Raw genomic sequence first — 15,018 nt, 5'->3', positions numbered from 1 at the left:
CTCCCCTCAATCATCTCCACTTGGGTGTCCGAGAGACCATCCAGCCGCGTGTGCCTAAAACGGAGTTCCTGGTCTTCCCCCAAACGCACCTCCCACAGCCTTTCTCTCCCACCACCCTTCCATCCGATCAGGTCAACACTTTGAAGCCATCCATAACTCTTCTGTCTCGCCCACACTGCATCTGAAAGTACTGTTAACTCTGCCTCAAAAACACGCCCCAAATGCAGTCACTGTCACCACTGCCGAATGCTCCCACGCTGGCTCGAGCAACCATCAGCTCCCATCATTAGTAGCTCCTATCAGAGCTCCTACCTGTTCCAACACAGGAGCCTCAGGGATCTTTTAGAAACCTGTCGGATCATGCCCCTGCTCTGTCCAAAGTCCTCCAGCGGCTCCCCATTTCACTCAAAGTCAAAGTTCTTTAATGGCACAAAGTCTTTCGTGACCACACCTCTCCTAGACCCCCCTCTGCCCTTGCTCCCTCCACTCCAGCCACAGATTCCATGCCTACAGGCCGCCACACTAGCTGTTCCCCTGCCTGCCATGCTGTTCCACCACACACTCACCTGGCTAACTCTCATAGAGGGTTCCACAAGGTCTCCCGGCCCAAGGTCTCCCCACCAGCCGGTTCCTTCAGTCTTTCTCTGGAGCCCGCACTCCCTACTAACATACCATTCTGCCAGCACAGCCCAGTACTGAGGCTCGGGTGCGTGCTGGAGGGAGGACCCAGAGCAGAGGGTGCAGCAGGGAGGGGGTGTTGGGGAATGCTTCTGAGAGTAGGGTACGAGACAACAAGCAGGCATTCAACAGGCAGAGGGGAGGTGGGGGGCATTTCAGGCATCGAAAGCGAGGGAGCCGGGGCCGAGAGACTTCAGCCTCTGTGGTGGCAAGTCAGGTGGCAGGGCCGGAACGCACAGCTCAAGAAAGACCCAGGCGAAGGTCGAGGATGAAAGTGCAGGTTCGGGGGCCTGTCAGAGGGAGGCCTGGTATTCGGCCTCAGAACGTGGACTTTATCCTGGTTGTCCATGTCCCCCAGCCCTGGATACACAGTACAGTCATGGGTGGCTTGGAAAATACCAATGTCTATTAGAAATAAGGGCCCATCCACTGGTAATGAGCACCCCTAGTGCCAGACTGTGGTCTCCAAGTACCATTTCCCAGTAGAAGGAACCAGGGCTCCTTGGAGATACAATGGACTCTACGTCTAGGGCAGGAAACATACAAGATGAGCTGTCACATCACATCCTACCACTTAGCAAAGAGACTGTCCATGACTCCTGGGTCTTCTCAAGGGCTCAGAAGCCAACCTGGGGGCCAACAATGAGAGCATGGAGAATCAACCACCATGCATCGAAATGCATCTGTGTTTAAATCCACACCTTCAAAACAAGTTGGTTACTACTACAGAAGGGTGCTGGTGAACTGATTTGGTACTTTAAAAGCATAAATACAGGGATAGAATGAACGAACTTTATCAGTGGGTAACCAAACAGTAATTGAAAGGAACTGTCACCCAGTTAGCAAATGAAGAAGGAATGACAAAATTAGAGTGTCAGCATGCTGCAACCCCTAATTTATCAACAGATTTAGGCACTGAATACCTAAACCTGCTGCCATCTCTAAAAGAAAGACAAGCAGATAGTAATGTCCCTTGATGGAAGAACACAAAACCACTTATGAAGTCAGTCCCCCAGCCCTTGCGGGGGGGGGGGGGGCGAAAAAAAGGGGAACCTGAATATGATCAGGTTTCTAGATTCGATGAGCAATTTATAAGCAACACAGAGAAACCTATTACATGACACATGGGGTGACAGAGCAGAATTCAGACTATGGGTCACTCTTCTGGATGAACAAGGGGAGATGGTTATAACCTGTCAAAACATGCATTTATGAAAAGTATGAGAAAGTTGGAAATTTAAACACAAATATTTGATGATAATAATTACTTTTTTAGAGCTGCACTAAGGGTATTGTGGTGATGTGTGTGTGTGTGTGTGTGTGTGTGTGTGTGTGTGTGTGTGTGAGAGAGAGAGAGAGAGAGAGAGAGAGAGAGAGAGCCCTTATCATGTAGGGATACCTACTGAAATGTTCACGGGCAAAATATATATGATATTTACTACAAAATGCTACAGACAGGGAGGACATGGTCAAACAAGACCGGCCAAGAGTTTGTAATTGTTGAAGCAGGGTGAAGGGCGCATAGACTATTCTTTGACTTTACTTTTTACAGTTTGAAACTATGAGAAGTTATGAAAATATTAGCTCTCACCCTCCACCCCACAGAGATTCAAATTAATGAGTCTGGGCTTCAGCTCAGGCACTGGTATTTTTTGAAGGCTCCCCAGGTGTTTCTACTGCTCAACCAAGGTTGAAAACCATCGTAGTCGCTTATGTGAGACATGCTGGGAGCCTCCACTGAGACCAAGACAGAGGTGATGGAGGGAACTGGTCCGTGGGAGGCCAAGGAACCAAACACATGGTGTTTGATTAGATGGGGGAGGAGATGAGGAAGATGGAGAGGTCAAGGACATTGCAAAGATTTCAGGCTTGGGTGACTATGGGTGCTGGTCACTGGAGTAGGGAACATGTCAGGCCTGGTAGCTTTGGGGATCTGGGGGAAGGCGACTTTTGGCGGAGACGCTCAGTGGGCAATTTGGCTTGCAAATCTACAGATCCACATTGAGACCCTGAAGCAGACACAGAAACTTGGGCCCCACAGCGCTGTCCCCCAAACCGAGACAGAGGTCAGAGTGGCCGCAGCCAAGGGTGGCATTAGGGCCGCTAGAAAACAGCGGTCTCTCGGGAGCCTGGAAATACCCCACTCCTTTCATGACTGGTCTCCATTCCTTGCCCTCCCACCCACTGTCCACCTTCCTTGGATAGACACCCAAAGGGCGGTCTTCCAGGCTGAGGTGAGAGGCCTTCCTGCACAAGTGCTGAGAAATTCCTGCTCATTCCTACACCCTGTCCTAAAAGCCCATGCAGATCAAGCACCGTTTGTTAAACCAATGACTAGGAAACCCGAAGAAAGTCTCCATATGGTATCAAACATAGCTACACATGCCAGCAGGCGCTGGAGCCAGCAACTGTCAGATTGGCTTGAAATGACCAACACATGTTCATCCCACAAAAGTTCACTTAATGCCTGTAGGTGCCAGGCCCTGTGCTAGGAATCTCAGGGTCCTGGCCTCAGGGAGCTTGCATTCTAGCAGAGAAGTAGACAGTAAACAGGTACACAAACACAAGCTTTGGACTTTCAGAAAACGGGTTTTCAGCCAAGAGAAGGGGTCCCGGAATCCAAGCGTCATCTTGGGGTGTCATCCAAGTTCCTCAGGCACTACCTGGTATACTAACCCAGGATCCCAGAATCAGAGAACTGACAGGGCTTCACTTTAAAGCAGCAGTCACCGAGGCCCACAGAGGAAGGCGGGTCACCCGTGGCCACCCAGCAGGTGCAGACTTGCGGACAAGTCAGTACTCTCAAAGTCTGCACGGGACATCTCTTGAGCAACAATTCCATTCTCACCCTTATAAACGATGTGGTCTATCTTCTCCTTTGGGCAAACACAATCACTGGTCACAGAGGACCACAGGGCCTCCCCAGGAGCAGGGACTTACCACTGAGTCCAGGAACTGAATGTAACACTCCAGCCCGGGCCTGGTTTCGCAGAACTGCCGGAAAAGCAGCCTCCCAATTGGCTGCTTGTCACATAAACTGCAGTAATCTCTGTCTGGAAACAGAGGGGAAAAAAAAAAAGAATGTGGTGAGATGCAGGAGAGAGCCAGGCTGGGCCGTCCAATCAACCCACACCTGGCTCCAGAGCCCCAGATGGATGGAGCAAGATGACTGGCAAATTCTCAGGACCCCTTATTTATCTCCAGGCTGTGCAGACTCAGAGGGGACAAGGGCGGTGTAGAGGAAGGACTGGTTATGACCCAAACTCTAGCTCCTAGCTCACTCCTCCTTCCTGATGCCAGATGCCAGCAGTTCTGGGGATGATGCCTCCACGCCCTGGGTGGCCGATCACCCTGTCACACTCCCCAGTTAGTGACTGGATAAGGGTGGCAGGCATGTAACCCAAGCCAGTTCCAATCAGAGTGGACCACAGACTGTGCCTGGGCACACCGAGCAGAAGTGCTCTTTCTCCCTCTGGGTGTTGGGGTGCATGGGGGTGAGGCCAGGGTCTACTTGCCGTGTTCTTGACCCTGCAAGGAAAGTTGTTGTGATAATGAGGCTCACGCACAGAAGAGGTCAGAGCTGGGAAAATGACACCCACCACCGTGTCCTCACGGTGTCATGAATCTCTGGATCAAACCATGCCTGCAGCTCAAACCACATCCGAAAAGTTGATTTATGAGCTGATTTCAAAATTACTTATAATTCAAAGCATTTCAAATTATGAAAACCTTGCATCTTCCAGCTGAGGAGCCAGAGGCATGGAAACGAGAAGTGACCAGCCCTCAGCCACTCAGCAGCCAAGAGAGTTCTAAAGAGGAAATGCAGTGTAACACTCCAAGCCTGGACGCCTGGAGACCGGGTGTGAGCCAATGACCTGCTATGTGACTTTAAGCAACTCACTTGCTCTCTAGGCCTCAGTCTTCCTCTGAAAAATAAAGGCACACGTTGGAAGTAAGATGGGGGAGAGGGGATCTTCTGGTTCTTCCTTAATGATGCCAAAGCCTCCACAGGTGATTTCTTTGACCAGAAAGATGTTCAGAGGACTGACTGAGACACGGTGCCTCCTGCCCTCTCAAGCACTGAACACTGGATCTTTGGTTGTGCAGCTGCATTAGAAACAGTCAGGTGACCTCAGGGGCAAACCAGAAGGAACGACTGTATCCTCCTCAAATGCAGAGGAGGAGCAAGGGCGGGGGGCGGGGGGGGGGTTCCTCTGGACATCAGGAACACAATAAGGATATGCATGCCACCATCACGTCAATTCACTTTCACACCCAAAGAGCTTTACAGAAAGTAAAGCTCTGACTTGAAAGGAGAGTGGTGGCTGTGAGCACCGGCTCGGGAGCTAAACTGCCTGGGTTCAAACCCCAGCCTCACCAGTCACTGCCTGTGCCCTGAGGCAACTGACTTAACACTTTTATACCTCAGTTTCTCCATCTGTAAACTGGGGACAGTAGTCATACCTATCTTCTAGGACTGTCATGAGGACTAAGACAATGCATAGGAAAGACTCAGAACAGAGCATAACACATAGAAAGTGCTTACTAAACACCATGTCATCATTGTGTTTGTCGGGTTTTTGGTCTGTTCCATCTCCATTCCTTCAAGGAATCTCCACTGAGTCCGCAAAAATCCAGCCCTGGGTTCCAAGGGAGCCGCACGACGGGCACATGACCCTGTGCTACAATCAGAGCCCCCATCTCCCAGCCACAAGACCGGATGAAGGACGGGCACCTGACTCAGCCCTAAACAATAAGAGGTCCCTGTTTCTGCCACAGTGATAGGTTCAAAAACAGACATGTGACTCAGTGCTAGCCAATCAGAGCCCTCCATTTCCAGGGCACAAGAGTTGAGTTGGTGGGAGTCCTGTAGAAGTTACAGGAAGGGCATTTGCTTCTCCTCTGGATGCCGAGGTCTTAGGACCAGTCCACCAAGAGCTAGCACAATTGTCTTTCCCACTGGGCAGTGAGAACCCACAGAGGATGAAGCAGGGGAGAAAGCAGGACTGAGTGCCCAAGGAAGAAACCCCGTGGTGTGAACATCTCAGGAGCCCGTGAAGCCAGCCTCACCAAGGCCAGCCTGGTGCCTGCACATTTATTTACCCGACAGAATGTTGAAGTAATTTGGTGTTGGGTTTGTGTCTCCGGCAACCAAAAGAGCAAGTGCCTAGGCATACAGGCTGGAGAGTTTTATAGCCCACTTCTCCTCTCATGGGTAAACTGGCTGAAGGCAGGAACTGTTTTTGTGGGCAGTCACCAGTTCTAAGTACACTGTGTAAGGCACTCAAAAATTTCTCATTCTCTCCTGAGTGGATGCTTTGATCAACACAGATAGCCACCTTCCAAGTTCCCCCTCTTGATCCCTCGTCAAGTGGTTTCGGGGATGAAACTCGCCTTGGACTGCTGCCTGAACTCCCTTACCTTTCCATGCACAGATGGTTCACAAATGGCCACTCCAACAAACATTTAACCCACCTCGATGTGTGCCAGAATTGGTGTGTGTGTGTGTGGGGGGGAGGGAACGGGATGCAATCCCAGCCCTCAGGGGGCCTGGATTCTGTTGAACAGGGTGGAATGTGTGCGTGAGCAGACAAGATCCCAAGTGACAGTAATAAAATGTCAAGTTAGATGAGTGTTATCATCAGCCACAGCAGGGAATCTGGGAGGGAGGGAGCTAAGAGGGTGACAGGTCTGTGGCCTGCACCTGTTAGCATGATGCCCTGTAGATACAGCCTGCGTTCTCACTGCCTCCCACTGAACCTGATCCCCCCACCGAGGTGAGGAAAGAAAGCTACCTCATCCTTTCCCAATCAGCCAAACCTTCCCAGCACAGACAGGATGGAAGTAAAGTACCTTGTGTCCAACTCCGGTTTTATTCAGTTATGGCAGAGAGAACCGCATGGCTGATGTGATTTGAACGATGGGCCCCTCCCCATTTCCAAAAGCAATTAAGAGATTTCATGTACCATATTGTGATTCCTTAAGGGTTCATCTGACAGGATTTTTTCTCTCCATATGGCGTTTGCTGTCAGTATGGAAACAAGACTGTTATAAACTCGCAGCACAGTAAACACCATGTGATTCCAACACAAGCTGTCAGCACCTCAGTTCCATGCCTCTCCCAGCTGTACAGAGGATCCCAGGCAAGAAAGCCACTCACTGGAAGCCCGGAAAGAAAGAAAACAATCGGTAATCATCTATTTGGATTCTTTTCTCAGGCTTCTATAAAGATAAATGGGCTTATCTTCTGAGGAAGCATCGCCACCACCACCACCAAAATCAAAATGCAACATTTGTGGTTCCTTGAGAAATAAAGACGGAGGCCATAGAAGGGAGCCTATGAATTTGGAAACTGATCAGAATGACAGGAGGAGATGCAAATTGGCAAGTGCAAACCCAAGGTGCTGGTCGCTTCTGCAAAGTCAGACCATACAGGTTGGAAGCACAGGGAGGTCTGTAATACATCTGCAGAGGGGACCTTTCTTCTTGGTTTCCACAGAAGCCTCCCTGTCATTGGAACCCAGCTTGCAAGGGCCCTGCCCACACCCCTCCTCCGAAGTGTGATCTGTTGGGCTTGGTGGGGAGGATCTTCCAGGAAAGAAGGGCAGAGCTTTTTCTCTCTGTCTCTGAATCTCTCTATCTCTCAGGCTGAGAGAACCCTGGGATGTTATGCACACAGGCATGCACGTGCTGCACACACACACACACACACACACACACACACACACACTCTTCTAGAACGTGAAAATCCTGCTTTGGGCTATGTGTCTCATTGGCCCTTCCCTCCAAGCCAGAAAGAAGCTATCGTTATTCAAGTTATGAGGGAGCATCGGGCTCCTCTATCCCAAAGTACCCACCGATCATCTAATTATTCTAGCTTTACTCTTGTGGGTCCTTCATTTAACAAACTGTCATCCGAGCTCTCCTGATTTTTGATACAAGAAGGTTCCTTCAACTTTAAGCCTCTCTTCTTGAATTCAACAACTGGGGGGTGTGTGGAAGAGTGGGAGGAAACATATCTTAAACTTACTGGCCGGTTAATGATCCAGTAATGGGCTTAGCGTTAACAGCTGGTGGTCAGTTGAGACCAAGAATGGGGGTGTGGCCTGTGTGACATGACATCCGACCTTCGCTGTGGTTAACAGAGGTCTAGTGGATATGGCAGGCTGGAGCATATCTAGAGGAAGGTGTGGACATGGGGAAGGCTCTAGGCCCCTTATAAGCTCTAGGACAGCGAGCTGTGTCCTTGATCAAAGGGCTGAGTGCCCCAGGGAGAGGCTGGGTTCACCAGCCCCTAGGTGCACACAGGAGTGTGGTGGGAGATAATATGTTGCAAAGGCAGGCTGGGCCCAGGAAAGGGCTGGGCTCCAAGGCCAAGGAGACTGGAATGGATGCAGTGTCCCACCACGGATCATATTAGAGCACATATTATTCAAGTACAGCGCACAGGATGCTGGGCAATGGGGCGGCGAGCAGGGAGCCCGCTCAAGAGCGGTATTAGTGCCCTTACAAAAGAGACTCCTGAGAGCTCCCTCACCCCTTCTGCCATGCGAGGACACTTCTGCGTTTGTGAACCAGAAAAGCAAGCTCTCGGCAGACACCGAACCTGCCGGCACCTTGATCTTGGACTCTCAGCCTCCAGAGCTGTGAGAAAGAAATGTCTGTTGTTTCAAATCCCCAGTCTGTGGTGTTCTGTTCCAGCAGCCGCCGTGGACTTATTTGCTCTATCGTCTCGGGCAAGTCTCTTAACAGGGGCCCAGCCGCCTCACGTCTCACCCGGACACGCTGGGTTAGGCCGAGGCCGCCCGGGGGGATTAGCAAGACGGGAGAGCCCCTGCCCTGTGTCAGCACCTGGCAGGTCCCACATGAAAAGCCGCCCCTCAGACAGATCGCAGCTCTTCTAGAAGACTCAAGAAATGGTGGCTTTTACTTCTCGGAAGGTTCAGAAAGAAAATGGGAGGTAGCCAGTGAAAGGGGACTGGACTCCACATCACACCAAAGAAGGCAAAGGCCGCCCCTCCTGTCGCTGAGCAGTGGACTCCCGGCTGGGAGAGGGCAGGGGCCAGGGCGCTGCCGGCCCTCCTCTGCCTCACTTGGAGCCTCCCTCCCAGAGAGAAGCCATGGCCCCACAGCACATGGCCGAGGTTAGGCTCTCACAACCCAGTCAATTCCTTCAAGACTCATAACCCCCGGTGGACTCAGAACCAGGAATGATATTGATAGTGCAGATAAATAAATGCTGTCACTGTTTTCATTCTTTTCGAGTGACATGAAATGGGAACATACTTTCTTAATTAAGAGCTGTGGTATGCGGATGCTTGGAGGGCAACCAGATTTTCCCAACTGAAGGCCAGAACGCAGGCAGCGAGGACAGCGTGGCTCCCCTCAGAAGGCCACAGACCCAAGTGAGCGAGGCCGCCACCCTCTGCCCCCGGCTGGGAGAGTTGGCCTCTGTCCCTCACGGATGGGGAGCAAGGAGAAGTCACAGCTTGCGGGGGGGGGGGGGGGGGGGGGGGGGGTGTCGCTGACTGAAACCTGCTTGGGACTGTTTTCATTGTTGCCCCAGGCGCTCCTTGAACTTGGGCCAATGAAAATGCACGTTCCATTTCAGAAGTAAGAGCAAGAAAGGCGGCTTCCTGAGGAAATGCAAACGCTAACACCGGAGCCCTTGGAAATGAAACCACATGTTTATTGTACATGAGGGGTTGGAGGGCGGGGGGAGCCCCAAAGGCGATTTCTGGAGCCATTTTTCTACCAACTGGAGGTTTATATTACTTCATTTTGTTTCATTTTGTTTTATTTAACATTGTTTTTTCCGAAATACCAGGTTTTGGGGGTTGGTTTTGTTTTTAGGTTTTTGTTTTTTTTCGGGGGGTGGGGAGGTGCTGATGTGTCCTAAGGTAATTTAGGAAAACAGATGTGAGGAGAGTGGATTAGGCAGGGGCCACGAGCCCTTCACTTTGCCATACCCCAGGTCTACAACAATAAACAGAAAAGTGATTTGAAGAGAGCTTTCTCTTAAAAATTCCTGCCAAGGCTGGAAAAAACAATCAAGTGCTTGCTCTAAGGAAAAAGCTCTCTGACGTTTGAAAGGCGAGATAGCATCACGGATAACGGATAACGGCAATTCCTCACAGCCCACCTCTTGGAAGGAGCAAGAGAGGAGAAGGGAAACATTTGGTATTTGGTCAGCTGAGCGGGTTCCTATTGCTTCAACAGAGATGTTTTTATGTGAAAAGAAAATGACATATGGCACATTACACAAACACACCCCAGCCAAGCCCCATCTTCCTGGGCCTCTTGTCCCCCTCATTCTGGTCTCGAGTTTTACTGCGAGTCTGGGAAGGAGCTGGGGCTGAGCTGGACAGGACACAGAGCATATGCTGTCGCCGCAGGGCCCTCTGGGCAATAATGGGGCCCCAGAGTCAGGCAATGACCTTTCCCTCATCCTCAAGGCCAAGAAAAGCAAACAATTTAGATATTCCCTTGCAGTGGTGATGAAACTAAGAATTGGGTGGGGAAGCGGAGGAGTGGGTGGTGCAGGTGGACCCAGGGAGCAGCCAGGTGGACAGAGACACTGTGCAGGCAGTAGCTGGGATGAGCGTAGCACGTTGGAAAGGGTCGGGGGCCGAGCTGGGACCCGGGTTCCAGGCCCGGCTCCTCTACCTGCCCCCACCAGATGAGAGTCCCGAACCACTGTGCTCCGAGCCCTCTCCTGTGCTGTGAGCCCACTGCTCTGTGACTGGAAGCCTTCCTTCCACGCTAGCGCTAGCTGAGCGAGGCAAACCAAGGGGCATTAGCAGGAAGGCCCCCGGTATATCAGCCGTGGTAGCTCCTGAAAAGCTCCCGGCAAAACGGGAGACACGCCGATGTGTGACCTCTGGTTCTTTCTATGTGTCTAGATCTTCAGTATTTTTGCAAACGAGGGGAGAGCACCTGTTCTAAAAACACAGCTACAAAATCACTGAGACCAAGAAGGCCCTTGGAAGCAAAGGAGCTGTAACCACCAGACATGTCCCCCTTTTAGTTGCAGGACCCGGGTCACATGCAGGTCTTATGGGCACTCCGTGTTCACCCCGAGTGGCCTGCGATGCAACCTTCTGGACACTGGTGCCAGGCCTGCTGTGGTGCTGGCCACCGGGACAGCAACACCAATGGTGGACGCTGTCCCTCCCTTGTGACCCAAGGCCTTCCCTTGCCCCACTCTGCCCACAACCAGCCTGAGGATGCTATTCTCTACAATCACATTCTTTCTACCAGCTCTTTTCTCCTTGAAAAAAAAATTTCCATGCAGATACAGGCAGTTTTAGGAACTGAAATACCCAGGCCATGCCCGGGCCAACTGCATCAAATCTCTGGAGATGCGTCAGGGGTTTTTAAAGCTTCCGGGGTGATTCCGGCTCTGTGTTAACCGTAAGGTCTGAGCTCACATTTCAGCCCCAGCCCCTGGAGCAGTGCCTGGCTGGAGCAGAAATGCAGGTGTATGTGTCAACAGACAAAAGATGGAACCAGGGAATGAACAAATCAATGTGACGTGGAGGCCACTGGCTGCCAAACAGGGGAGTAGACGTCTCGGGCCCACACCCCGCCCCCTGACACACCCCCCAGTGGGTGATCTGCCAGAAATGAAGGTCCCCCTGTAGAACTAGAGGACAGAGTCGTTCCTAGCAGGGTTTCAGTCCAAGAGAAACAAAAGGGCTCAGGGCGCCCGAGCCGAGGCAAGGCTGCGTGCTATGCTCGGAGGGGACACCGGGGTGGGTCCAGAGCCCCCAGAAGTGAGGTGGGCCTGAACGTGGGGTCCTGCCCAGCCCTGCTTTCCGGAAAGCTCAGCCAGAGCCATAGGAATGGGGCCAGGGGACTGGACTTTGCCTCCAGCACCTTCTCTGACCCCTCTATGACCTCAGACCCATTATTATTGTCCCTGGACCTTGGTTTCCCTTTCTACAAAGTGAGCCTGATGAATGAGCGGAGCTTAAATGAACTCCCAATTTGGCAGTTCCTGTGAGGAGCCTCGTGGGGATGGAGACACCACGGGGCATGGGGCCTTTCTCCAACATCGGAACTCCAAGTAGAGCACACAACCTTCGGGGCCTGCAGCCCACAAAGGTGCCTTCCTGCCCACATCTGCACTGTGACCAGCGCAGGAACAGAGCAAGCACACGCTTAGAGGCAAAATGTCCAGAAGGCCCAGGAAGGGTGCTGTCTGGGGGCCGGGAGCCCTGGTTTCTATCAAAGCCCACTACACTTTGCCATGAGGCCCTGGGGTTGTTACTCCCTGCTCTCTGTGCCTCAGTCTCTCTCGAGGGCTTTTCTGGTTTACTCTTCGATGGCGATGCCTGGCCCACCCTTACTGTGAGCTGCGCTGGCCTGGGAGGTGTGGGGGCCCTGAAGCCTCCAGGGCTGCGCCATCCAGGGCCCCGGGGACTGGCTTCACCTGGAGCTATGAGCTCATGAAGCAAAAGCCACGGCAGGGCGGGGCCAGGAAATGGCTGGGCAAGCAGGGGCCAAGGCAAATAGCAGCCTCTATACAGAGAGGCAGCTGCTTCTTCCTGGGCCGGGGGCCAGGGCCCAGTGAGGCTCACAGCTGTGCTGGCCAAGGTCACTTGAGAAATGAATGCCCGGGAAGGTGGAAGCAACTGATGACCTCCCGAAAGTCGTGACGTCTCAGGGTCTGAAGACCCCCAGCTACAATAATCCTCTTGCCATGAGCCCCATCAGAGACTCAGCCGACCTGAGTTTGTACACTTCCAGGAACTGGAAGCGCTTTACCTGCAGAGTGTCCAGTGCCCTTTGTCAACATCATGTTAACAGTCCATTCTTATTGTGAGGTCAAACCTGCCTTTCTGTAATATCTGCTCCTAGGTCCTCATTCTTGGGATGCAGAAAATGAATGTCAGGTGACAGTTATTCTCTGGTCCCGGAGCCTTCTTGCAGTTAAACTGGTTTCCTCTAGCCGCTACCTTATGACTTCCCAGAATACCAGTCACATGATGCACCTAAACTGTTTCCCCGGAGGGCTTGGCCCACTGGAACCCGATCCAAGTTTTTGGCAATTAAACGTGAAACCATGTCAACAGCTCCCATCAAGCCGTCCTTGCCTAAGTCAGCCCCAGACGCACGAGGGGCTAGAGCGGGGAAGATGTTCACGGCACAGAGTTCACCCGATGTCCATGTTCCAGACAAGAAACGGGAGAGGCATGTTGTTTCCGCAGAAACTAACACAGAGAAAGCTGCAGTCTCGATTCAGAATGCTTGGCTGAGCTACAGCTCAAGGGGGTGAGGATTCTAGACATGGACTTTTAGAGTGTTTGGCAGAGCTAGTTTCCAGAAAGAGATGACCTCTGGGCCAGGCAGCGGCTTTCCCACTTTGCCACCCGATGTAGAGCGACGATAGTAGGAACAATAATAGCTGACGTGAATGGGCTGCTTGCTGTATCCCAGGCACCTTGCTAGGCATGTTACATGCTTGTTTCCTGCAGTCCTCCTAATAGGCCTATGAAAAGGATGCTATCATCAACCTATTTTTAGATGCCAACAGAGGCACAGAGAAGGATTAGCACAAGGCCACAGAGCAGCAAATGACAGAGGCAGGATTTGAACTCAGCTCTTCCTGGTAGTGGGACAACTGTTCTGGAACTTTTAGCTTCCAGGGATCCACAGCAGCAGCAGGCAAGGACCCGAGACCCCGAGAAGTGGGGCGAGATCTCACCGGTGGCACCATCTGGCAACTTCTGGGGGGTCCATGGGGAATGGGGCACCCCTGTAACCCGGACCTCCCTATGGCCAGGGGTCGTCCCACGATCACGGGCCCAGGGCTGCTCTGCACACTGAGCCTGGGAGCTCCAGCCTCCACACACGAAGTACTGGAAAAGCCATGACAGCTCAGCGGCTGGCTATCAGCTGGACAGTTACACGCCGCGGGCTGGGCCAGCACAGGAGAATGATTTGGAATGCCTTCTCTCCTCTCCTCCTCCAGAACACCTGATCCAAGTATGCTGTCCCCTCCCTGGCTCTGAGCTCCTTCAGCTCCGAGGCCTGCAGCACACCTGTGATCACGTAACTTATGTGCTGTCTCATTCCTCAGGCTCTTATCCCCAGAGTTGGCCTTGCCTCTTCGGCTGAGCTGCAAACTGTAAATTCTCTCTCCGCTGCCACCCCCCCTTTGGATCCTCTGTAGAGTCTGGGACAGTCTGGACACTATGAGGTCACCAATAAATATAGGATTGATTGAAGCAGAAGCAGCCATGAGAAAAGTTATTCACTGGGATCCTGTTTATACTTCTTTTGTCAAAACAAATCCCTTGCTCCTTGAAGATAGAAGTCTTAAAGTCCTTGGTGTCTAGAAGTAAATGCTTGGCTTTTAATAGGGTGTTGGAACTGCATTTCATAGCACATTCCTGGGCTTGGACCTACACGGAGGCAAGTCCTTAAGCCAACAGGACAGAAGTCCAAGCAGGGCCAGACCCAACTTGGAGCAGGCAGGGCCAGGCTGCCTTGTTCCCTGCAAAGCCCAGCACCTGGCACCGAGCCTGGCTGGAGCCGTGGCGCAGGAACATTCGACGAGTGAATGAATAGAATACATTAACGACCTAACTCATCAATGTGCTAGCCATTGGCTATGTCCTAACATACCTGTTTCCAAATTCCTCCCTGCGCTGGGTCAAGTTAACGAATGGATCTGCCATACTGGAAATGGAGCCCCTTTCCAGCACTGACATGGCCCCCCCCTTCACAATGCAATAATGTCAGAGCTGGAGAAAGGGCATGTTGCAGAGCGTGGCCATCTACTCTGCAGAAAACCTGGAGGAAAGCCAGTCTGACACCCTCACCTCCCACGTGGGGAAACTGAGGCCCGGGTAGGGAAAGGGTCTCATCTTATCCATCACCTCAGGGCTCGCTCAGCCGCCTCGGACGTTCCAATAGTGATCAGGGAGTGGAAGTCGTTTAGTAAAACTCAAAGACCCTCACCCAAGGGTCCCACCCAGGCCTGGCACAGAGACGCCCAGTCGAGTCTTTTAAAAGTCCCTCTTGGGATCTGGCATTTTGTGCGCGGGCAAGTGTAGCTGCTTCTGGCAGCCTGAAGACCTGTAATCGATGCCACACAGGTGCCTCATATAAATCTTCAAGGGCCGTCTCTGCATGGAGCCAAGTAGAGGCTTTTAATCGTCAAGAAGAAAAAAAGCAAAATACCTCATGCATTTTCATTTTTATCTAAGTAGAAGAGCACAATCAATTTGCAACGTGCAGCAACTGCTTCTTGCCAAAAACCACTTATTTTCAACTGAAGCTTTCTTTTTCTGTACATCCAAGTACAGAATCAAAGCATGCAGGACCCAAAAG

The 15,018-nt window shown here is 51.9% G+C and overlaps 1 protein-coding gene across 2 annotated transcripts in view; it reads right to left on the bottom strand.

Annotated features, from left to right (window-relative positions):
- Positions 1 to 15,018, bottom strand: part of GRK5 (G protein-coupled receptor kinase 5) — a 211,585-nt gene that overhangs the window by 62,010 nt on the left and 134,557 nt on the right. For both annotated transcript variants that reach the window (XM_058697932.1, XM_058697931.1), the window contains exon 3: positions 3,619 to 3,731. In XM_058697932.1, the coding sequence (XP_058553915.1) occupies positions 3,619 to 3,731 (113 nt within the window). The remainder of the gene's footprint in view (positions 1 to 3,618; positions 3,732 to 15,018) is intronic.

This window comes from Neofelis nebulosa, chromosome 13 (assembly GCF_028018385.1).
Source record: "Neofelis nebulosa isolate mNeoNeb1 chromosome 13, mNeoNeb1.pri, whole genome shotgun sequence".
Lineage (NCBI taxonomy): Eukaryota > Metazoa > Chordata > Mammalia > Carnivora > Felidae > Neofelis > Neofelis nebulosa.
This window is presented reverse-complemented; position numbering and strand designations above follow the sequence as displayed.